Raw genomic sequence first — 27280 nt, 5'->3', positions numbered from 1 at the left:
TTAAATTATTTAAACTATATTTTATTTGTTTTTATAACCAATAGAAAAAGCAATAGCAAAAATTTTGTTTTATTGCAATTCCAAGAATCTTCCCAACAAAATTCACCGAAAATGCGATTGTAGGTTTTTCCATTTAGTAAGTTCAAGTCGTCTATTCTTAATAATCTACTTTAGCTGCAACTTGCCAGGTGCAGTGTGCAGTCTAGTATGATCATGCAAAAAAGAGCCGCGTAAATTCCAATAAATGGGCTCATTAACATTTAATGAAAAAATATCAATATTTAATTATTTCAAACTGTTTACATTCAAACAGTTATGTAAAAATGTTGGTGACATGGTGGAAATAGTCAGCTTAGTGTTGGAAAATCTACGATATAGAGAGATATGAAAGGAGATCAATGGCGAGTTTCAAACAATGTGTGAAGCTTCAGGAAAACAAAATTTCAAATAAAAAATCATATTAAACAAAGAATTCAAAAGAAACTGCATGAGTTCTTGAGCAAATAATTTCAGACAGTAGACTAACTTCTTTCCTAAGTTGGAGATGATGAGAATTACCCTGAAATGAGTCGACGTACACTATGAAAACTTTTGAAAGAAATAGGTTTTCGCTGGAAAAAGTCTATTTTATTAGAAAGGAACGATATTGCAGGATAGAGAAGATGTTACCTAAGAACTATAAAAGAAATAAGAAACCAAAGAAATATGTTTATTTAGATGAAAATGAATTTAGATGATTTAGATTTAGATCAACGAGGTATATACACCAAATGAATTTTGGCAAGATGAAACTATTAAATAATTTAAATAAAAAAATGAGAAAGATTTGTTGGGAAATTTTTAGCTAGGATAAGGAAAATTTGTTGGAGTTGGCCCTGATATGGGAGTTGCTCCTCTGCAGGGCTAGGGTTGTGGGGGTTACGTTGCGTTGTCCTAGCTGATAGGAAGAAAAGCGATCAACCATTCGCCGAGAATGCAAAGAGAGCTCTAGATAAGTAAAAACGATGAACCGGTTCACCAGGTTACAGAAAAACCGCATCTTATGAATATGGGAGAGTTGTCGAGGAGTAGATTTCAGGGAGGTCTTCGTATGCTGTAGCCAGCCAGCCAGAGGGGCGGTTAAGGGAGTAAAAAGGGGAGCGGAGTTGTTTGATTCGATGGTACGAATCACATTGCGGGCTTGAATCATTTAGACGGCTTGGAATGGAGATTTAAATAATTTATCCACTACACACAACAGTTCAAAAAGTGATTTGTTGACCTTTAGATCCACTCGTACCGGTGACTACAATGAGAACATACACAATTAGTATGTTGAGATTTGTTGAAGTTGAGCAAGGGCTCCTTATTCTAGTGCTGATTCTATCCTTTCCGATCCTGTAGTTTTTTTGCCATCTTTATGTCTTCTGTCCAGCTCCTCCTTGGTCTTTATTTCTTATTCGTGTATAAGTTCGTGTTTCATATATCTTCTGAATTAATAATTCTTGTCCTATTTTCTTCATTCTAATTAATGCGTTTCGTATTTTTTCTAATTGTCCACGTTTCTCATCCACTGTCAATAAGAGTATATGTATATTTTTCTTTTGGTGTTTCTTTTTTGGGTACCATAAAGTAATGAAAGTTAATATTATGAGATTTCCGCCTAACTTAGTTGTTTTAAAAATAATAGAGGATCTGAGTACAAGACGATATATTTCATGACTGAATATTTATTATTCCATTAAATCGAACAATCAACAATTATTCACTAACTCCCGAAACAAAACTCTTTAATCCTCAAAGTTATTATGAATTAGCATTTCGCTAAGTATTCAAGAATTATCCTTATCGTAACATTAATCACTAGAATCTGACATCCTGTCAGACTGACTATTCAGAGGGGGATGAAAATTAATATTAATGCCCGTAAATAGAATGAATAATGTATGTGTCAATATAAATATCTCTCTGTCTCTCTAATTCTGTTTTTCTCGGAGCTTAGTAATATGGGGAAATGGAAATTCGTTGGAGAATTAAAATAAACTTGGTTGTATACAATTACATCTTAGTAATACCCGCAGGGTTGACTCAAGAACTTTTTTATAAATTTAAATCTGGAGAAATCTTCTAGGAACTTCGAATATGAATTTTTTAATTTATACTAAATAATGTAATAGAGCTAGACGTGAAATGGTGTTAAAGCTGCAACAGGGCATTTTTGGTTGTGTTATTTTATGCTCCATTAATGTTTCGTCTAGGATTACCTTATTTTATAAAACAGTAAATAGATAATTATAAATATACATATTTATCTTCTACTCACCATGGTATTCGTTAAGATTTATTGTTAACTAACCGTCCTCTGATGGAATCAACTTCTTACTTAAGCGATTCCATATGTCCCTTAGACATTTGAACTTCCATTAACTTTTCGAATTTCTTAACCTTATTAAATATAATTCATTATAGCTTTTGTATACAATAGGATTATTATTTAAGATAGCATATACACGCATAGTGAGTGCTTTATAGTCTTGACATCCAACGATTTGTGTTTTTGTAAGGGTTTCAAAGACTATTCTCAGTGAAATGATGGCCTAAATAGGATTTATCGAAGCAAGATCGGTCAATCTACCTAAGGTAGATGCATTCATGATTGCTACGTTCTTTGCTAATAATCAATTATTTATTTCGGATGAAATACGAGAAGTAAAAGCAGACACGTAAGTACTACTAATTATACTTTCTCATCGTAACGTCATTATTTGTTTGCTTGAACTTTATTAAAATGTAGTCATAAAGGTGATAGCTTTGAAGATTTTCTGTCATTTTAATGCCAACGGACGCGGTGTTTCACTAAATGTCCTTCGAATTTGGTTGAAAAAGCAGTTTTTGTTAGAATTTTTGTGCATTGTATTAGTTTCCACATCATATAACTTTCCAAATCTGTTTCAAACTACAGTAAAAAATAACAATAATAATGAGAACATTTTTTAAATAACAATAGATAAAACATTGAAATGGTTTTCACAAACATATACTGGGCTCTCTCGAATTATTCCTTCTTATAGCTTGAAACCATTGTTTTCGTCGCTTTTCCTCTCGGGAGACTTGCACGAAAATTTCATTTGGTGTTTTTATACTAGTGTTTGTACATTCTGGTACAATACATCAACGATACGTCATCTTATTGAATACTCACAGCCGTGCGAATGTTTTTTTATAAGAATCCCAACAACTCTGTTTACACTGTTTTTACTTCTAACCTCGCTTAAGTCTGTTTACTTACTTTCTACGTAACACAACGTCACACTCAGTCATGTAATAACAATGGCGTTTTCGCGCGTCATTTAGGTATCTAAATTTATTAATTTTTTTATAAACTGATATACCGCTTAAAAAAAATAAGAAAATAGTTCGTGATTAAGAACGATATAGTAAACGTAGTTAAGATATAAAAAAAGTATACAAAGGCCCTATTACGAATCATATAATCTTACCTACGAGAAAAAATTTAATAATTTTTTTGTTACTCAGTCTAATTAACGGAAAATAGGAAAAATATTTGACAGAACACGTAATGGAGTATGTCTGAAAATGGATAAAAATTTATATATCGTAAATGTTCAGCAAATATTAGTATTTTAAATAACTAGGAAATTATTCATTTTCAAAAGATTAATAGTTTTACTTAACGCGTAAAGCTCTTTACGATTGTAGAACATTTTATAGTTTATTAAAACAATGATGTAACTTTCTGTATAACATAATATCATTAGTTGTTAGCTTTAAGTTATATAAGTCACATTATTATTTCCATATTAACCAGACATTTAATTAAGTACACGAAACTTTCACTGTTTTCTATCGAGGAATTTATGTTTTTCAGGAAAAATATTAAATCTTAATTGACAATGCTGTAACTAAACAGGTTGTTCATGTCCAATTAACTAGTATTGTTTTGCCAATTTAGACGCATGCTCGTTATAAAGTTATAGATATAAACCGATTACATATTTTATGCAAATAGAATAACTTTGTGAAAGAAAAAAATGGACTTAGACATAGAAAGCTAATTGGATGAAAACTTGAAATTTATGTACGCCATTTACCCATTAATGCCCAGAACGATGAAAATGTTTTAAGTTGGAAAGTGATAAAAATCACCTGAAAAATGTTTAGAAAAATCTTTGAATTATAGTTTATGATTTTGAACGTGGGTCGTTAATTAACTCTTGGGCACTTATGGAAATAAAGATTAAATAATCTTACTTTTACTCATTTCTATGTATTGAGAGCACATTTCATGAAATTCATTAAAACATCAATTGTGTAGTGGAACTAAACTTTCTCTTCCACATGGAGCATCTTCTTCTTTTCTGATAGCAAATTATTCAGTAGGATCCTTTCAAAGTGGTATAATACACAGAAGCCCTTTTAGGTCCAGAAATTTTTGGGTGATTTTTTTTGGAGATAAAAAAATGCAAATTGTGTGTTGCTTATCATTTTTTCCCTTATTGTTCAATCAATTGATTTACATTTCATAGTTCTGTTCTCCCTAAATGTTTCCAAATGTATCTGATTAAGTTTATACATCAACTTCGTTGGTGTAAAAAAGTGATCAAAATATAATGGAAAACGTATTATTTGTAAAAAACATCAGCAAATTTTACCACAACACATCCCCCAACATCTCACTGTTTATAGTCCTCTTTTGGTTTTTTCGTCCTTGATAAATTCATTCATGCACAATCCTTATTTTCGCTATTAAGTTCGAGAGGAATTATTTACATGCCTTCTGGAAAAATTTAAGAACCATCCATGTAAAAATTTTTAGCTTCCTTCAGTAGTTTCTTCCTAAAAAGATTTATAAATAGTCCGATAGAAGGCCAATGAGTCGTTAACGACCCAACGAACAGATATAGTTCATCATTCACGTACATCGTACTGAAATAAAAGAAAATGAAGACAGAATACCTAAAGATATAAAGTGCACGAGAATATAATGAAGCAAGTACGTTCTTTTAGATGAGTGATTTCCAGAGTGGTCCAGATGCACTCCAATTGATCCACGGGAAGCTCTACAATAGAAGTGTACTTAAATTTCCATAGTTAGATATGATCTTCTAACGAGTTAGTAATATGGTGTAAATGTATCAACTAAAACTAGTAACAAGTGTTTGAATGTGGTTTACGAGAAAAAAAATTAGGTATTAACAGGTTAATGATAAGATCTTACATGAATTAATCAATCCTATGTGGCTTTACTGATGAGTCCAAGATCAATATTTTGATAGTTAATTACATCAAATTAACAATCATTCCAGTTTTGATGAAAGATGATTGTATGATTAGCACAGCTCATTGTTTTTATTATTTTTTTTTGTAGTTGAATTATTAAGTATCTTCTCGCATTGTTGCGAGATCCGAAGAAGAGAAATCGTCGTAGCGTGTGTTATAGCTGCAATGTGATTGCTTTTATTTGCTTACTAATTATAGGCTTGGTGGAATTATGGGATAGTACTACCTGTACAAACTTATAAACTTATTTTTGTAAGGTATAAATCGAAATTTAAATCTATCATGTAAGATAAACATTTTTTATCAAATTCAACACATGGCAGACATTACAGACGAAATAATTTTCTAGATCTGATATTATGAATTTAAAACAAAAATTAAACTATTTTATGATAAATTTTATAAAATGAAGAGTGTTGATAATGACAAGTACGCATACAAAGATAAATAATACTAATCCTTTAAATTTATAGTTGCAGTGTTGTAATTTATTATCAATTTCATTACTTTAATAGGAGCATATTTCACGAAAGAAAAATGGCTCTTGTTTAATAACAAGTTGGAAATAACGTGCATAACTCTTTGACGTGTTGTAAATAAAAAGTTTAACGCACGATTCAGGTATTTTATAATAGGGAATAATTGTTGCTATTGACGCATTCAAAGAAAACAAAAATAACTTTAAAAACGCGTATCCGGCGTAAAGTTGGATTAATAAACATTTTCACTCGATTATATTTGCTCATTTTACAAAGGATTTAGTACCGGTATTTTCATATCGTGATTAACTTCATTTTATCGACCGATTTAACTTGACAACTATGCTTGTTAGATATTTTGACATCGTTTATTCCCGATTAATAAATCGTCGTGATATGAATAAATTAAATATGATTACATTAACCGATGAAAGATAACATCGTACGCTTCATTATGAATTTATTGTTCCCCTTATATAACGTCGTTCGTTTCTTGTGATAATCAGAATAAGTTATGTATTTTCTTTGGAACTGAATATATTTCCAAAATAAATGTCATACAAATATTCCCGTAATTGTGGTGATCGTTTTTTTGTAATTCGTTGGACAAAGACATGTCTTATAGTAAGTTCACCTCGGAATTCGAGATACCCACCTGTAAGTCTGTAAATACTTGTATATTGACATCCTAAAAGTTAACTCAATACCTACATATGTTAGGGTGTACGCAACTATTAAATTTCAAAGTCAAAGGTCACAAAAATCGGTTTTTTGCGCTTTTTTTCTAAATATCTCATTTCCTATGAGTTTTTTGCTATTTGTATTTCTTATCAATATTGTAGAATACAAAATTCTCCACAAATTTTGTTTAAAAAAATGTTTTATACGGTGAACCGTTTTCGAGATAGAAGGCGGAAAGCGCGCGGAATATTTGACAATTTTTATTAACTGTTATATTATATTTTATCATTTTTTTTGATACTATACACGTTTGAATGTCAATAAGCAGCTGCAATTGTTGGTGGAATATTTGAAAGCTGCACAGGTTTATTAAGTTTTGTAGATTTGATGTAATGCATATAACGATAATCGATACTTATCGGAGCATTTTGCAGCATTATAGACTGCCAATAAGGTTTGAGTTCCACTCTCTAATAATCTCTGGGCCGAACAATTTTTTTCCTCAAATGCTGTAACTAGTTCATCCAAATTTGTCAGTTTCTCAAAAACTTTTAAGAAATGATTCTTTTCCCTTTTTAAAAAGCGCAGAAGTTGTGTCACAGCCTGTTAATGCGTGCAGAAATAAAATATGTGTTTTGGAATGTGGATAATTATCAAAACTTTAAGTCGAGTATGCGTTTTTACATTTCCTTTCCCAACTTTTTTAAAGAAAATTTCTTGTTCGTAAGACAGGGTACGTCCAGTTAAAATCAGAAGTAAATCAATATCTTGTCCTATTATAACTGCAGTTTTTTCAGACTTTGATTCTTCAATTGCAGTTTCAACAATAAGAACATCCGCATCATCTCTGGCTTGTTTAGTAGGAATATTTGTAGCTTGTACTTTTTCAATTAACGTTTTAATGAGCACATCTTTGTTATTTCGATGTGATAAAAATTTTTCTTGAGTAACTGGTACAACCAACTATATATGACGCGTTTTCGACCGGAGGCACCAGTTGACCTGAAGTGATGCTGTGACCTAGCGCTCTCAGCCCTCTATCTCGAAAACGGTTCCCCGTATGGAAAATTTCTTCAAACAAAATTTATAGAGAATTTTATATTCTACAATATTGTTAATAAATACAAATAGCAAAAAACCCATAGGAAATGAGATATTAGAAAAAGCGCGAAAATCCGATTTTTGTGAACTTTGACATTGAAATTTAATAGTTGCGTACACCCTACCATATGTAGGTTTTGAGACAACCTTTAGGGTGCCAAGTATTTACAGACTACAGCTGGATATTCTTACCTAATTTAAGCTTAAATGACTAGACTATTAGGTGTTCCCTTATTTCTAACTCTGCATCTCAAGATTCTTGTCGCGGGCTTCCAATAAATAGTCTTAGTCTGTTTGACTGCGATCATTTTATATATTTGTGGTGATCGATAGCAAGGACTTCAAAATATTCCGACATATCTCTACAAAGCCTTTCGTTGAAACAGTACTTCTTCTGTCATCTTATTCAAAACCCGTGCCACTTTCTCTCTAATATCTTCAATGGGTACAAATTTTCTGTCAGCTCCTTCAGAATTCGTACCACACCTATCTCACAGCTTCAAAAGATTCAAATCTTGTTCCTTTCAATGTAGATACCATTTTTGAACATATATATATTGTGCGATTTAAGTTCTGGTATAAGAGGCGAATTTTTGAGATATTTAAATGGGATACAAACAATTCAGAATGAGCTGGCGCACTGTCTTGATAAAGAACTTATAAACTTGTCCTTTCACAGTTTGGGTCATTATCTTAAGTATTGTTCAGCAAGAACGTGAAGGTTGTAATGTTGATCAATAATTTGATCTTTAGAAACATAGTGAAGAGAGAAAATAAATTGCGTACCACTTTGAATTACTCTGGAACAGCTGGTGATATTCATACTGAACACTACACCAACACTCAAAGTGTCTGTCGTGCGTTTCGATAACAGTTTATCTCCAGTATATGAAGATAATAAGTTGATTTCGAAACGCGCGTCAAGTTACTTTTTTTGCATTGGGTGAAGACGTGCATTCAGCTAACAATTCAATTAACGAGCAGTGTAGATTAGTCACTGATGAAAATTTGAGCAATTTTGATGAAACAGACTAATTTTAAAATTTACTGGAAACGTAAAAGGCTTGTCTAATTCATTTAATTGACGTGTTGAGAGGAAAAATTTTTCATTTCGTATTTATGATAGTGGAAGTGTTTTTCCCCCATATGCATTCTCCCTACTATCCAACAACGTTTGAATGTATATATTTCTATTCGTGTTTGCTATTGTTATACAGGTACGGAAAATACTTTTCACATCAGAACAATAGGTCAAGCCTGATATGTCGGACTCTTTTTTCCTACAGACCCTCATCCGAGATCCTCTGGAGGATCTCGGTAACGAAAGAGCTTATTTCCTTCCAGGCTATCTCCGGTGCATGATGATTAACAAAGTCTCTGGATGAAGCTTCTACACAGGGGAGAGGTGTCGTGCTTAAAAGGATACACGTATTCCAGGAAACACCCATTTCACTGTTTTTGTCATCGTTCTAGGCTGTTTCTGTTCTTCATTCATGAGTTCTGCTTGGGTAAACTTTTTCGGCGGCAGAGAGCACTTCTCTCTTCAGCAAATAAGCTAATAGGCAGCATTCCAGCTATAACTCACAAAGAGCTTAGACACACTGTGTGTGTATATTTCCTCCGTGATTCCTGAGTTCTTATTGCGTCTGCCCATATCGGAATGTCATAAGTGAGTACTACAGATGATATTAGTTTCCTCCTGTACCTCTGCTTTGGATATTTTATGTTTAGTATTAACCGTGCTAAGATTGCTCTTATCATCGCCATTTGAAGTTGAGCCAAGTGTCAAACATTAATCCTGGCTAGATACTGAATATAAGGCTTAGATTTTGTTTCATGCGCCCCAACTTGCAGTGTGATCGTGTTAATGGATGTAATTGTGTTTGTATGTATCATACTTTTTCATAAAAAATCTCGTATTTTCAGCCTAATCTGTCTTAAGTTTCGCAAACTTTAATATCTCGAAAATTTCTTAGTTCACGACAAGTTAATCATAACCCCCCTCCCCTTCGCTTGTCTTAATATTAATCGGCTTCGATTTTAATCCAGTATAATTGCCCTGGTAGATGCAAAGTTATATTGAAATTCTAATGTTCTGAAAAATGTTTCCTAAATTTATAAATACTTGCCTTGAGCTTATAATGAGAGGAAAGTTGATAAAATAATAACAGACTACTAGAGAATAACTCTGTTTTGTTAAAATCAATTTTTGACTTGAGTACTGAACCCAACGTTCATTTAATTATTTAAACATGTCATTTAAATTCCAATTTCTTTTGTATACTGATGCAGGTTGGTCATAATTAAGAATAATCTTAGTAGTTAAAGGAGGACGATAATAGAAAAATAAAAAGCCTTCACCTGTAGGGGGTCATTGTAACATGAATAAAGTTTGTTTGTTTTACGTATTATAATAAAAACCAGTTATTTCGAGAGCAGTAAGAGAGTTTCAAACCATGAAAATTTTATTAGAAATGAAATAAAAAACAAGTTACACGACTTCTTATGTCTGTGAATCGTTTATAACGTCTACTGTACCCTTCTAACTCTATTTTTGAAAGAACTACTTCTTTTTCTTTTAACATTGATACCAACCACATTATCTTATTAAGACGTGATTACGTATCATCCTTATTTAGGACAAAAATATAACTCCAACCCTTAAAAAACATCGCGCATATCAAAATGGCAGAAATTTTGGTTAATGAAACGCAATTTTCAGTTTATTATGGATTCTAAAAGATATAACAAACACAACGACCTCAAGGTCAATTGTCAGAACTGCTTTTGTTGCAGACCATTTACAGCTCACCTTATTATAGAATTGCCTACAAATCAATCATCACTGAAATTAGTAGAGCTTAAATTTTTGGTCAAATGAACGCAATTATCGCAATTTTTAGTTTGTTATCACATCTTCAATTCTAATTTCATGTGAAATGATTATTTTGGTTATCTGTGAAGTTTTTTGTTTATTCATTAACTGAATATTATTTTTGAGAATATTTTCGGAAACGTAAACAATTATGGAACTTGAATGTGTATTATGCAAAAATGTAGATTATTTCATTCCAAATTCATGTTGGTTGCTCATTTGAAACGTAGTCGTACGATTCACTAGTCATGCGTGTCGACTTATAACCCATTTTATTACCCATCACCAAAAATACTCTTGACCGTACTCTATAAAATAAAAAAACTTGCTGATTTTATTGATTTACAACCAGTAACAAGATATAGAACTGCTGGCTGCGTTACAAACAACAGAGGATGTCATTCTTTGGGCAAAAAATTGTCACACTGCATTTCAATATCTCCTTTGAATTTAAATTTTTCCACAATCAAGAATTCCGCCATGGATCTGAGTAAATTGTAATTGGATGATACAAGTATTCAATGCTGGATGTGCAAATCTTCGATCTTTCTTCCAAAACCCTTTATATTATTGTAAAAATGTAACCAATTTGAAAAAGTTAGGTTCAGATCATCCGTTTCATGTTAAACTGAAGTTTAAACTACCCCCAGACTGCCGGTAACGTTTAAACGCCATCTTTAAAACGTGAAAAAACTGTATCTGTAGTTTAAACCGACGTTTAAGATTTAAATTTTATTTGTAAAATAGGAATTTAGTTATTTTAATAGTATTCAATGAATGAGTTATATTAATGTATTATTTAGAAAATATAATCTATTCATTATCACTAGTATCCTCATTTCAGTAAATTTCACAAAAATAACAGTGCCTATTATATTTTTGAATAAAACATTTTGTCTCTATGTTGTTATGTCTTCAGAAAATAGAATAAAATTTTTCATCTGTGGATAATTTGGTATCGATCCAAAACATACGCAATTGAAACTACTCTCTTTAACAGTCGAAACATAACTAGCTATACACAGAAAAAAGCTACCGAACGGATCTTAATTTAATTGCGTAGCCAATTAGTATAGAACATACTGTAGAATTTTAATTGTATTGTGCTGTTTTATTAATTACAACTCCGTAGTTTGTTGCCGGCATTTCGACAAATGAAGCTGTTATAGTGTTAAAGTGTAAAACGCATCAAAAACTCCCATGACTGCAGAAAATTTTCCAATTAGACCAACTTACAAATTAACGTTACGTTCAATTTGATATGAAGAATTATTTGTCTAATGATGGAAACTCAATAAGTACTATAAAGGATATTTGATACAATCTCACATAGAATAGAAACTATAAAAAGTGATGAAAAACTATTCAAAATTATTTTCAAAACATATTGAAATTGTCTACTGATTGAAATATATTGTAATAGTTTTTAGAATGTAGAATTTTCTCATAAATCAATCGAACCATTGTTGAGACAAAACCGTGCTACCTCCAATGGCCAATTAGATCTTCAAATTTTTGAGAACAAGAAAACAATTCATGTACGAACAAAAAACGTCTTGGACTAAAAATTAAATCTCACCACGCCACTCCTTATCGCAGACTGTCTAGTAAGAATATTTCAAAGAAATTTTATATACACCTTCCGACAGCGTCGGCCAATAGAAATGCATTTATGTTTACGATTCGGTATCTTCATTGGTAAACAGTGGAGATGATTAGTCCACGTGGACTGACGCTGAACTATACTTTTGGTTTGTAATAAACCGTTCGATCTTGACAATATCAAAGAGGAATTAGAGTGGGCAACAACTTTTGTCCAATAGTGTATATTTTAAATAATTTATTGAGTTTTATATGTCGTACTTAAGAGCTCAATTTCATTTTCTCGTGGTAAAAGAAACTTCATATTTTATTAGGCATATACACATTACGAAACACATGTCACCGTCAGTAGCTCTGGCAGATATACGAGGGTCGCCTTGTAAGTTTTTACAACAATAGGTGGCATTAATGAGACTGCGGAATTTGTGGACATTGACGTTTGTTATTGTGAAGCCAAATGCAGTTTAGAAATTGATGGGGTTAGCTAAATTTGTGGAAATGGAAATCACCCGTTAGGTCTTAACTTGCACTATTTAAAAAATGTATGGAATAGGTTCGTGTAACTTTTGTTAATTATTTACAATTGGTTTACAGAATTTCGGTATTCCGAGAAACGTTGTTGCTATGCGCATAGGATTAAAGAAGATGGGCATTTAGATGTGAGAAAGATTTCTGATGGATTCCACATGCCAGCCCCCAAAATCACGTCAAACAATATTTTTCTTTTTCTTGTCATTCCCTGCCAAATAAAAGATTTTCATCACCTCAAGAAGTTGTTAAAGACATTCAAAACCATATTTCTACATCACATCAGATTCATTATAAAAAAAATGTTTTCAAAATTGGTTTGGGCGTATCCAAAAATGTATAAACCTATTATTACGAAATTCAATAGAAGACTTTGTTTCGAACATGTTCGATTCTGTTTCACTTTTTGTAAAAATTAAAAAAAAAACAACCCTCGCATTACTCTTTATGCTCGAGACTGCACTCGACCAATACATTGCGTTCAACCCTACGATTCAGCGTTTTAATTGGTTGATTACCAAAGAGTTTTTGATTGGTCTTTGTAAAATCAAATTCTATATAAAATTAAAGTTCACAAAAATTGATATGAATTTATGATATCTGATTTTGGTATTATTGTTTTCAGAGATCAGAAAACGTAGATTTGTCGTTGAGCATACCGCAGTCAAATTTTCAATCAAACGGCTACGATATGGGTGACCAGGTGAGTAATTATATAATATTATCAAAAACATCTTTTCAACAATTATAATAGTAAATTTTTGAATCCATGTTTTTAAATTATTAATTCAACGATATTATTTTGAAAAACTCTCTTATAATGTTTGGCAACGTATATTTCTACATACGATTAAGCTTTTATGTTCAAAATTCCTACCAAAGCTCTTGTCATTCTCATGACCATTACCACCACGTTTGATTAAATGAAACGTTACTGAATTCGAAGACCACTTTGCATATTTCGAAATGCCACAAAACCCAAAAAGTTACAGTGGACAACACCATTTTCCGTAAATGGGTACCAAAGTCTTGAACGGTTGTAACGCGTATTTGGCGATAAAAGCTCTTCACGAGGAACTGTTTTTTGATGGTAAAGTGAATTTAAAATAGTAAGTATTTCTCTCAATTATGAGGCACGTGCTTTTGAGCCCCGTTTATCTGTTACTGTTGGAAGTATTGAGATGGGTGGCCAAAGAAGTTACAAGATACACGTAATAGGTAATTGCGACATAGACGAAAAAGAAAAAGTGTGCTAAAAAGTTACGCAGTATGCAATTTGCAGTTACAATAAATTACTACATCACAAAGTGTTTACCTACAGTTCTTGACACAGTCAATATTGGCGATCAAAGAAAAATATGTGGTCGATGTTTCATGATGGACAGTCAGATAGATGATATTATTAAAAAATTTTTTGGAAGCATTCCATAGATGACAGGCTTCAAGCTTTTAAATTGTGGAAGGAAATAATAGAATAATTTTCATGTATTTCAAAATGAATTGCGTCACTATTAAGTACCCCAATTATCACTTAATTGAGAAAATATATATAAAAAGTATAAGAATTAAGAAATTAAAGTAATAATATTGATCATTTTATTTCCGTTAAATTTATTTCTGAAATAATTTAACGAATGTAGTATTCTTAGAATTTGTGAAAAATGGACTATCGAGCCCCATATTTATGCAATCCCTCTTTAGACTTTCAAATTCTCTTCCCGTATTTCCTTTCCCACAAAGTCTGGAAAGGAAAGAATCTAGTTCACGAAATTGTGCGCAAATTTGCGACTGTAACGCCGTGCTCCGGCGACCTCTACAACTAAACATAATATAGTTGCGCTGAATACTACTCGTTCTACGTAATTTATTTGGCAGCAGAGAAATATGGCCCATAACTTCGCATGAAAATAAAGAAGAATTATTTGAACATTATAAATCAGCTTCTACTCATTTTTATTGCTACTTCTTATTCCTGAAGGCGTCTTAATTAATACTTGATTTTAGAGAAATTTTTTATTTCTTCGATAAGTCAAGAAAACCGGGCTGAAGTGTTTTATGGCTGAGTTTTATAGGGTATTAAGTGAATTTATATGAATCTTAAGAATTAAGAGCGATTTGGTGCATTTGCATGGTACATATTGAATACAATTTGAATGTTTTTACTCATCCATTTTAATAGAATACAAATAAACAGTCCTAAATGGACTGTGTGGTTCAAATAAATTTATTGTCATAAAAGTGGCTGAACTGACTGTTATACTTGTCTGTTACGAAGCGTAGAGGACCGGGACCACGTAACCTCTTTTTTTAGTGTAGTAGTGTAGTGTTTAGTCGAAGATAAAATCCTCGAGCAATTCGGGGATAAGTGCCTCTCTAAGAATTAAGTGTATAAATGGTGTTCCGCTTTCCTAAAAGACCGAGAAGTGGTGGCAAACCACATACACCGAACAACCGACGAGACGTCAACGCTGTAGAAAAACTCATTTTGGAATACCAATGCAGTATTGTACGCTATATGGGTGAAGAATTGGGCAACAGCGTAGGTAGTATTGAGCAAACTATTCATGAACGACTCGCTTGTGGCAAAACTTTAGCCAGATGGGTGCCAACACGCTCGGAAGTTTGCACGTCTCCTGCAGTGGTATGAAGAGGAATTTATTGCACCAAATATTCACTACATACGAAGCACCACTACTAGGGTGTTTCAAAAAAAGGTGATCCCGTATCTAGGATAGATAGAAAACTGAAATAGTTAAGTGACAAGCCGAAAGATTTTTACGTAAAAGGCAGAGACTAGAAAAACTGTAAAAAATTCAATAGCCACGTCAAATATTTAGTTCTTGAAGATGCAAGTGAAATATTCCTCTACTTGCTTGGATAGACTTGCTAAAAACCAAACTGCTCTGATACTACAATTTTTTCAAATTCATTCTGGTATTTTATTTATAAAATTTTTTAATTATTATAGTGAAATATTAAAATGCAATCAATACACATCCATTACTTTATTCATGTTGGAATTTGCAATAAATATATTATTGCAAATAATAAATGATTAAATTATGCACATCTGAATTAATGTTATTCGGAATGTATCTTAATACGAAAATGAATATGCGGACAATGTGATAAATAGCATTAAGTATGACAGAAACGCGAAATGACCAGACCTCACAAGATGTTGTGGGGTTAATTTTCTTAACGTCATTATATTGTATTTATATGTAGATAGGGGAGATAGAGAGAGGAGCACAGTATCGACTATATACTCATTCATTTTTATAAAACGACTTGATAGTTTACAGTTAGTATATAAAAGCCATTATTGTTTTTATTAGAATAACAGGTCGTAAAAAGTAATTAGCTCTATACGATAAACTGAATTTTCTATATTAAAAACTCTGTTTTAATTATAATTCAAAAGTAAATTCAACATTGTGATAACGTTAACATAATATACGGGAAATTGGTTTTTATAAAAACTTTCAACTTGATTAGATTATCTGCTCAATAACAGCGATTTGTATGGGTTGCCTTAAACTAACCTCACTATTTATCAGGCAATGAGATAATGTGAACAGGATTTATTTCGAAATAATTTTCCAAAAGTTTGGCAATTTATATCTCCATCTCTATCTATAAATATAGATAAAACATGGATAGTTGCCTTGGAACCTTACACATTAGTTTTTCCTAAAACTAAACACAAATAAAACACGTTGTATTCAAACAAATATTTTTTTAAAAAGCAGGCCCCACCTTGTACAAAAAAGGTAAATTAATTCTCGTGTTGTCAAAAGTGTTGCGATAATAAATTTGGTTATTGCTATCGATAGTTATGCAAAAACGGGTTTTGGAATGAAAAATCATGTTCAACTTTGTCATCATCAAGCATTATTAGCTTCATCCAACTTTCCTTTTATGTTTCATTCCTATAATCAAAAATAAAATATGACGAAGTGTGAAAATAGGCACTTGATTATGAGATTATCATCGTTGACTCCAAATCTCTTTCCGCTAATCCATTTTATCATAAACAACAATAAATAGCTGAAGACAAAGAATAGAGCTGGTGATAAAGCAATTTATTATCTAACTTGCTTTGTCCTGACTTTTTTCATGTTCCATAAATTTCTATAATACTAACTATTAATTTTCTTGAAAGATGCGCTTTGACTTTTTGCTGACAAACTCACCCAGACCTTCCTTGGTGCCTATTTGTCTTAAAAAAACCACTGCTTTGATTACTGTTTGGTCTTTGGTGAGTTGTGATGGATCTCCATTTCGTCCACGTTTACAAAATGGCTCTATATAGTGATAGTGCAAAATTGAAACCACTGAGCTATGTGACATAGCAAAATCTCTAGTATTTTTAAACTCTGAGCATCCATCATTTTAACGAAGGTAGAAAGTAGAAACTCCCTTGTTCCTAAGGTAAAAACATAACCAGATTCTCATATTTTACCAGCTTATCTATGATATGATTGGTGTTATATTGAAAGAAAAATGTTTTATGAGAACTCGGAATTTACTTTTTTTATCATCTGATCAAATTACGAGGTAATCGGCTATCAATAATTATCAAATACAAATTAAATGATACCGCTTTTTCAAACAGTCTCCCCCTTGTACATTTCCCTTATGAGACGTTTTAAATATTCTCTTATACATATACAAAACTTAATTTGTTTTTTCCTCAATTTTAAATTGATGTGCCCCTCTTTCTCCCATTTTTATTTATTAAAGTATACTTTGTAAAATGTAGAACCAATCTAGAGTCAATTTAAAAGTACATCATCATTTAATATGAGAGTGAGTGCAGGTCTACAACGGCCGATGATTGATATGACAAGAGGTGCATGGTTCAACGGCCAATCTCAAGGTGACTTTCATATTTTAGTACAGTTCCGGCACTAGCACATTATAAAAGCATGTTTCCTGAACCTATTAGATCCACAGAAAAAACACAAAATACTTAACATCTTCATTATGAAAGATTTTATTTAATTTTAAGTTTTTGGAATATAAAAAATACAGATATACGTATACCTAGTTGGAATTGAAACTATACGTATACCTAGTTGGAATTGAAACTATCATACGTATTAGATTTATAATCTATTTTAATCAATATTGAGTACATTAAAACAAAATTATTGCAGAATCCTTGAAATTTCTAACAAATTACACTAATCATCAGTTAACTCATAACTTAACTGGTAGCTCAGTGAATAGGAATTAGGTCGTCTGTTTAATGTCGCGACATCTGAGCATTGTACTCCATTGGTCGATTATGGTACTAAATGAATCATAGATCAATGTCAGTTTTCATTTGTGAAAATTTCTACGCCCTAATTTAAGCAAGTCGTAACTTGTTGATACAAGTCTCTAATTCTATGAAGAGAATAATTGTTTTGCTCTCTTTTAATCATTCTCTCTTTGTTCATTGACGACGCATTATATTTTTATAACAAATAGTATGAAGTGCTATAAATATAGAAAATATGTGAAATTGAGGTGAAAGACACAGATAATGAGCGAACGGTGAAGCGTTGAACTTCTATCATATCCAGCACTTAAACCGGACCTGACACTGTTTGATTACTATTTATTCAGATCTGTGGCTAAATACTTGCGTGGAAAAAATTTGAATCCAAAGGAAATATTGCAAATGCTGTGCAACAATTTTTTGCTCAATCTAAGCTCAATGAATGGTTTTACCAAGGACTCGAATAGGTTAGTGAACGTTGGGTTAAAACTGTATTGTACAATGGGCTATACTTCGAATATTAAGGTTTTCTTTATTGGGATATATTATTGGGATATCTCAATATTAAGGGCTGCAGCTTTCACAAATTTTCAAAAATATTTCCTTTTCCATTACATTCTTACCTTGAATGTCAAAATCAATTGGTACGAGCTAATGGTGAAGTTTCAAGTAAATTGCCAATTGGCAGTGGGGTGCCTCAGGGTTAAATTTTGGGTCCAGGTCTTTTTTTGTTTTTCATCTCACTTACCTAGGGATCAATGGTCAATTCACTTTATCCACGGATGACCCCAGTGTAACCTGGAGTGGTTCAGATATATAAGCTCTACATTCGACCATGAACAATGATCTCATAACTATAAAGTCCTGGTCTGACGCAAACGGTCTTTGTTTAAACACTTTAGTTTTATAAAGGAGTTTTAAAACCTCTAAGACTCAAAGATGACTAATACGATCCTCAAATTCGATCAAATTTCTTGGTCTACATATTGAAGGTGCCCTTCAATGGTCTAACAAAAAAATTAACCTCTGCTTGCTTTTCTATTAAAGCTCGATTCTTGTACTGCTCTAACAACGTACTACTCGTTATTCGAAGATCGTATCTTTGGTATGGTTTGTCTTCCTGGGGGTCTTATAGTGTGCTCTTCGATTCTATCTTCAAATTACAAAAAAGAGTTATTCGGTATATTTGTGGTTTGAGTAGTAACACAAAATTCTATCTCTCTCCGTTCTTTTCATTTTAGAATCTGTTTGTTTGATTCGCAAACACTTCCACACTCAACTGAGAGACCCATGCATAGCTACCCTACTAGAAGAAAAAAGTTGAACATCTACTTGACTATATCTACTTCTGATCTGGTGAAAAATTCCATTATCTCCAGTGCGAAAAAATTTGTCAATCACTTCTGAAATAAAAATAGCAAAAACTTTTGATAAGTTTGACAAAGGAATTTCTGATTGAAAGATCTTATTTTCTGTGGCTGAATTCTACAATTTACCTTAGATTCTAGAGACTGGCATAATTCAATTTGTGATAAAGATATTATATAAATTATAAATAATATTATTGAATTCAATAATTATTTTGTATTTTTATATTATGTTGTATAAAATTTTGTAGCTTTATCCATAAAATTGTAAAAATTTTTTAGTGACAATTAAGCTTCTCTCTATATTTTTTATAACTACCCGCTTTATTTGCAATCTAAAACAATTATTATAATAAGCAAATTATGTGACAAAACAATACAAGAGAAAGAAATCTACTTATTACTTTCTCTTACAGCTATAATTAATAACTAGATCAAGCAAGTTTGGTTATTGGGAACCCTCGTTAATACTAATTAGGTCATAGGAATATGCTTTTTAGGTTAGATACCAGTCTGTTTGGGTGGAGGCTTAACCTATTTTATAACTTATGAAGTTTTTTATTTCCGCTTCAACCGTTGGCACATGGAGTTCACGAGTTATGACAGTTTGGTATAAACCATGGAGCATCTACGATAATTCGTAGGACCTTCGATTAGAATCGCTCCATATTTTCAATATTGGAGTTGGCTGCTAATCCGCACAATAGGACTCTGTAGGTCCATATGGGCTTGGGGATTGCTTTGTAGATGAGTACATAGTTTTTTAAAGATATTTGGGCTGTCCTACCTATCAGCAAATATAAATCCCTTAGTTTCAAATATGTTTTTCCTTCAGGTTAATCTTTTGTCCAGGTGTATGCCAAGATATTGGAGAAAATTTATTATATAAAACTATTATATTACTTATTATATTATACTCGGTGTCAAGAAACATTTTTCACGTCAAAAACAAAAAAACTCGTTAATTAAGAAATCAAGTTTCATAATTTTTTACTTCATTTTGACGTTTTTCTTACATTCAATTAACAAATTCTGTCAACTTCCTTTCTCTGTCCTGCCGCGCGAAGTTTTCATTGCCAAACCGAGATCCTAGAATATTTTCAGGAATTCTTCAGAACATTATAGAATACTTTCCAAAATATCCAAAAATTGCGGAATTATGTAAGTAAAAGTCAACTTAAATTATTGTTTATATTCTTTAAATATGTAAGTGATATTTGAATTGTTTAAAAAGTATCAACCAAATAAATGTAATACCTGAGATCAAAGAGAAATTCAACTTTGATATTTTCCGTCATTATTACAGTTTTTACTATTTTTATTCGCATTATAGTGATATCATGTATTTATATTTTATTATAATAAATCTTTGTCATAACTTAAAGCCGACTCTGAAAGCGCTGCTGCCAACTTTTGTCCTGAACACGACTTGCAAGTTATGTTTCACTTCCAGAAGGTGCTTTATTATTATTTCTTGTAGAAAATGCACATTATAAACAGTGCACCGTAAATATGAGAGAGTGAATATCAAATCTCTCTTTTAAACATCGAATTAAACATAAGGAATCGCTTAACTATGAAAATAGGTACATATTTTATTTATTTCATTGTACAAATCTCATAGAGAAATATTCAAGTCTAGTTATTATGGAAAATTGTATGTCAAATAAAAAATGAATAGAACAGCTCCTGAACTTTCTGTAAGCAAGTTAATGACAAATAGTACAGTGAAAAGTAATAGGGTCGTACTTCAAATATATTATATTTATATCGATTTTGTCAGTGTTTTCCAACATAGGGCCCACGCTCCATAAGGGGGCGAATAACTTTTTAAGGGGGCAAGTCGAAAATTGGATCGCATCATTTAAATGCAATGCTAGATTTCGGAGCCAAGTATAATTGGTAGGTATAATCAGATTCAACGAAATCAAAATTTCAACTAAGGGTTTGGCGTTGTCAACTAAATTTCTTTGCAGCAAACAACAGACTTTTCGCTTTAGTTCATAGCTTACAGTTGGTGTCTTAGTGTTCGTAAAAACGGTTGTGAATTCTCATTTATATTCGAAGCAAAAGCGAAGATATTTGTTTTTATTATCTTCATTGAATTCAGCAGTTTCTTGGCTTCGAACATGTCAAATGACTCTTACCACTTCACTTATTGTCAATCATTTGAATATTCCATCTGCTGATTTAAAAGAAAAATATTCTGATTTAAGACACATTGATTTATAAACATGCAAACAATGTTAATGGATTTGTCATATATGTAGAGTTGCTAACTAATACTGTTACTTATCAGTATTATATTGTTTTTCATTAAATTATACTTTTTACTGTTGAACAAAATTAAAGTATACAAAATACTGTTCTTAGCATCAAAATGTAAACACATGTGTTAGACGCTAACAAAAATTTGTTTTTATTTAGTCAGAGGGCGCTTACTGCTCAGTGCAGCGCAACCACAAACAAATCACTGAGTTTTTGAACGAATCTGTCAATGTCAAATATTCAAGACTGTCACTCACTGACAGACACGCGACTGTGTGCCTTCCATATATGTAATACTTCTATTTGGACAGTTTCTACAAGTGGAAGCTCTTCATAGACCTGAATATAATTTATTTCTTGTAAAAAAAAGTTGACAACCCTACAGATATGTAAATATGCAGAGTCAAGAAGAACTTATAGAATTGCAAAATTATTTCAGTTGAAACTTTCTTTAATATAAAATGTGGGTTCGTATTACTATCTTAGGAAACAGAAATCAAATACTCCAACTCAATAAATTGTACAATAAAACTTCAACCATTTCCATCTTCATATTTAGTTGAATGTGGAATTAGCGCTGGAAATTATTTACTGGTAAAAAAGATATAAAACAACATGAAGACTTGAGACTGAAGCTAACCAACTTGGAACCTAATATAAGAATTACCAATTGATTTTTTCTTAAAACCTATTTCAATTTAAGTTTCTTCAATACAATTAAATTTTGTATGTATGTTACATACGAGAGGCATAAGATATTTAGAAAGGCATGGCACAAAAAAGGCTGGAAAACACTGCTCTAGAGAATGTTGTTTTATTTTACAAAATTTTACTACAAAGTATTATCGTTGGAATAAAAACAAAAAACTGAAAGTAACCAGCTAAACTGAACAAAATTATTATTAAAAACCACAACATAACAAAAATCATAAACAATTTATCTGTTTATTAATTTTAGCGGATATGTCAATAATTGACATACTTTTTGGTATTTACAACCTCAAAATGGTTTGAGATAGGTATAGGAACCCTTATGCACGTTGATAGGAAACTAAGTATGATATTAAATGCTTCGCAAATATACAGGGTGTTATGAAATTAGAAAGTAATTGATGTTTGAAGTTGGCCAAAGTGTTCATCGATATTTGAACACTATATTAAGAAATAATTGAACAGCAAATGATAGTTCAAGATATCCTAAACCACTGTTGTGAACTTCGTTTGTTTGTATTAATTGGATTTATCAGGATTAAAATTCTACGACAATTCTTCATTTGCACGAAATGATATATCAAAAACGGCAAAACTTAAGTATATGATACCTTATTCATAGTTGACCTAAATTTCCATGTAGAAATTGAAAATGTGATCAAATATAGGGCGTTCCAGTTGTAAAACATATGTTTGATTTGTTCAACTACTTTTGAGACATCATGTTATTGTCCATATGACAATGAGAACGAAATGTTGAGAATTGTCACAGTTTCCCCGCTAGACACCGAGTAAATATAAGTAACTCACTCTGTATATTTATTTTCAGTTTGGAGTATGCTGGCATTTTTATGCTGATAAACTAATTAAGGTTAAATAATGATCTTAATTTCGTCATCATCATTGTTAAACTTGATCTGGATTTAAATTATACTTTAATTCCATTCCGAAAATAAGCGGGACATTAATTCACCAATAGTTCAATATAATTTATTCAAAAAGCTAAAGATTAATGAATAATAGATGTAATTAATTTGAAATTGCTGCAATTGGTCAATAAATTCATTAATTAGGTACAAAAACGTTTCCATTAACATGTTATTGATACATATAATTATTGCTATTTGCAATTTAATTAAACAGCAATTATTTTCAAATACGTGATCGAGATTTCAACGATGCTAAAATATATGTGTTATACTCTAAATGTTTATATTATCAAGTTTGTTAATTGGATTCTATTTATTGAACTCATTGAAAATATTTGTATTTCAATCAATTAAATTAAGTAAAAATATCTAACACATAATTGAAAATTTTGAAATCGTCTAATGTTTGATTAACATTTATAGAAATTACAGGTTTTGAACGAGTGGACTACAGAGTTGATATCCTTAATTTACTAGTATGATTACATTCTTTCTTCTACTTCTTTTATTATTGGTATTATCTCGTCTGTACTGCCATGTATCGTGGAGTGTTTCTTCTTCATTATCGAGAGAATCGTTAATATTTCGTAAAAATTCCATATTTTTTTTGTCATATAAAATCCCTTCAATTTTAGAATTAAACTTCTTGCAAGAATTACAAATCAAAATGTTATTTGTAGCCAAAATATTTGCTTCTACTGAAAACTATAGAAACGACAATATTCGAAGTTTAAAACGAATGAAAATCTCATACTTAAAAAGTTTTAATTTGTTAACTTTGTTTCTCTAAATCTGAAATGAATTGCGGAAACAATCTAGTCTCGAAAAACTTTTATTTAGTTCTGAAACTTCTTTTCTATTTTCTAAAATTGTGTTGAAAGTAACTTTTTAATTATCTCTTTTACTTTTTTACCATTGTTACAGACTTTTCATACTCCCAGTTTCGGTGATGAGGAATTCGATATACCGGCCATCAATCCGCAGCAGCAGCAACAGCAGTCGCACTCGGATCAACATTACCAGCCCCCAATGCAGGTAAAGTTCTTCTCTCTAAATCCTACAGATTTTCATTTGACCCTTCCATTAGTTCTTAAATTCGGGATATTCCTCTAGTACTCTTTATATAGGTTATGTTTTTAAGTCTGCAATTTTGGTCGTCGAAAATTATTTCCATGATACTATTCATTGTTTCTATCGAATATCTGTACGAAATTTAGTTATACACATAAAGTAGTTTCAATTTCATTCTATTACAGCTTTGATACGAAATTTTTTCCTTTAAACTCCATTATTTAGATTTAAGCATTTTAACAATAGAACTTTCTCAAAACTGTAATAACTAATCACAAAAAATATCAGCGGCAAAATTCTATCGCAACCCTTATAGGATTTTACGATGGGCACAGTATAGACTTGGGCCAAGTATATAAAACTCTGGCCCTAGCTTGGAAGCCATTACTGGCCCAGACTTGGTGGTACATAAAAATATTAGTTAAATAATTAAACATATAAAGAAGTGATACTATTTTTTATTGTCTTTTATGTATAAAAGAATTTTATTCATAAAAAATTATTACTTTTAATGTTAAGATATCTATTATAAATATTAGAACAAAACTTTATATAGTTCTTCAGAGTTCTACCAAGCCTGGCTGACTATAGGATGGCCGAGGTCGGGCTACCTAGAGTTCAGCCAAGCTTGGGTGAATATGGGATGGCCAAAGTAAGGTTACATAGAGTTCGGCCAGGCTTGGCTGCTATAGAATAGCCGGGGCTAGTTTACCCAGACTTCAACCAGGCTTGGGCCATTATTGGTTTGTCAAGGTCGGGTTTCCCAGCGTTGGTCCAAGCTAAGCCGCTAATCGGTTTTCAAAGTATACAAAAAATTAGTGGCTTCTAGTGATGAGTAAGTGCAAGACCAAGACCATGTTAGTTTGATCTTGGTGTTGATCTTGCGTGGAGTAGTATTAGTATTGGTTTTACATTAAGATTCTTGCAAGCTAAAAACAACAAATAAATTAAAGAGCGTAGGGGGGTAAAACAAAATAAGAATGACTGTTGGCACAAAATTATTGGTTTTATTATTACCAAATTGAAAATAGATAAATTCGTCTTGAAATCCATTATTATAAAATAAAAATTTGTTATTAATTCATTATAAAAATAGAATTGAACTTACTGATGAATACAACATTTTCCATGTTCGAAGATCCCACATTCTTGTTTTTTTGTGAAAAATCCAGGCCAATCCCAAAATCCACATGTTTCTTTCGTTTATCAATTTTTGACAAACATTTCGAATAAACTAAAAACTGCTAGCGTATATCTTGCACTGTTCGGTTCCGGTCTTATGGACCTAAAGCTGGCCTTGGTCATGCATTTTCTTCAAAGACGGCAAGATCAAGAACGATCTTGCTTATCACCAATGGCTTTATCAGAATAGAGTTTTTTACTTATAAAATAAGGATCTGCATCTACTTTTAGCATCGTCACTTCAAAAAACTCCATTTCGCAATCATGATAATCTTCAGATAAGTCTCGTAGCAGCTTCACTTTATAAAGATGAAACTTATTCTTCTTAAAAGTATTACAAGATCGTACACGTTGTGAAGTAGTTTTCACCATTAGTTCAAGTCTTTGGTCGGTCAATTTACAGGGGATTTATTAAACTAATTTCAAAAAGTTTCAGATTTTTCTTAACTTCAGTGTTGGCTATTTGATTTTGAGACAATGAAAAATAATTCATGTCAGTTAAACGTAAATAATGACTTTTCATTTTAACTAGAATGGTTTGGGACTTATAAGTATATAGAAATCATACTGTCTTTTTGGTTTCAAATTAATAGTTTATGAAATGGTTGAAAAGATATTTCAATTAGTCATTTTGGAGGAAAGGTATATACCTATGTACCCTGTATATTTTTCATAGACTCTGCAGCTGACTAGATTTATTAAAAAAACTTTTATTCCACATTTTTTGTGAATACAACATAACATAACACACTGTATTATTATTACTATTATTATTATATAGAGACACAGTCCCTTATTTTTAAATTTTCGTTTGAATCACATTTTATTTATCATGAAGTGCATCCCATCGCATAATTTTTTGTTGATTCCTGTATCCCATTTTTCTTTAGTGAATAAATTATTTTCTTTCCAGGGAATGCAACAGATGAATCAGCAAATAAATCAACAGCAGGACGCATTGGGTATGCATGATCCTACGGGAGGTTTTCAGCAACCATTGTATTTGTCCGGCCCGGATCACGGCATGGTAAATAATTCGTATCACAGTCCTCAACCTAATTATCCATCGCCACAACAGCAACAACAACACAATAATCAGTTGCTGATGATACAACAACAGCAGCAACAACACCATCAACAACAACAGCAGCAGCAACATCAACAGCAACAACATCAACAACAGCAACATCAACAACAGCAACATCAACAACAGCAACATCAACAGCATCATCAACAGATGATGATGAGTCACGGTCAACCACCGCCTCAATCTATGGGGCAATATGGGACGTCACCGCAGCATCCTCAAGGGAGAGGCAATAGTCCACCAGCTCCTGGACAGGAACCGACAACTAGCGACGATAGTGATGATAGCACGCCACATCCTGCAATAGTGAGTTTCAAAGATTACAATGTTTTTTATATTTTAAATTTTTACATTTAACATACTTTTACAGTTTAATTATCGCATTTTGTTTTTTTTTATCATGGGGATTAATAGTCCAGGATCCCTTTAATATATTTTTCCAATAACCAATTCAACAATTTTTATATCTATACACCTAACACACTTCATTCGGATATTTTCGCACAGGAAGGAGAGTATTGGAGAAACAAAGCCGTTTACGAAAAATCAACAGTGTATTTATCAAGTGCAAAAAAAGTTCAGGGATCCTGGACTATAAGCTTTTTCTTGTCTTCCTGACAATATTTCGAGGAACAGAAGAAAATTCGTGCGAAAACCGATTTTAAAGCTACCAATTTATGATTTAAAATACCTTGATTTACAAAAATCATGATATTCTACCGAAACCTTTCCTATTACTGGTTAAATTGAAAATTTTGTCCCCGTTACGGCGGCTCTGGTAACCATCACGCTAAATATATTGGTCCAACCTTCAACCATACCCACAGCTAATGCGCAGACGTCAGTGTAG

The 27280-nt window shown here is 31.8% G+C and overlaps 1 protein-coding gene across 7 annotated transcripts in view; it reads left to right on the top strand.

Moving 5' to 3' along the window:
• LOC130900810 (TOX high mobility group box family member 4-like) overlaps window positions 1-27280 on the top strand; it is a 203795-nt gene that overhangs the window by 155376 nt on the left and 21139 nt on the right. For 4 of the 7 annotated variants that reach the window (XM_057811697.1, XM_057811691.1, XM_057811690.1 and 1 more), the window contains 3 exons: window positions 13172-13249; window positions 24015-24125; window positions 26257-26736. In XM_057811697.1, coding sequence (XP_057667680.1) covers window positions 13172-13249; window positions 24015-24125; window positions 26257-26736 — 669 coding nt within the window. Of the gene's footprint in view, window positions 1-13171; window positions 13250-20174; window positions 20344-24014; window positions 24126-26256; window positions 26737-27280 lie in introns of those variants that run through there. The other 3 variants (XM_057811693.1, XM_057811692.1, XM_057811696.1) reach the window with 2 other exon arrangements.

The sequence above is a fragment of the Diorhabda carinulata genome, chromosome X, assembly GCF_026250575.1.
Source record: "Diorhabda carinulata isolate Delta chromosome X, icDioCari1.1, whole genome shotgun sequence".
NCBI classification, from domain to species: Eukaryota; Metazoa; Arthropoda; class Insecta; order Coleoptera; family Chrysomelidae; genus Diorhabda; species Diorhabda carinulata.
Note: the sequence above shows the minus strand (reverse complement) of the source record. Positions and strands in the feature narration are given on the sequence as shown.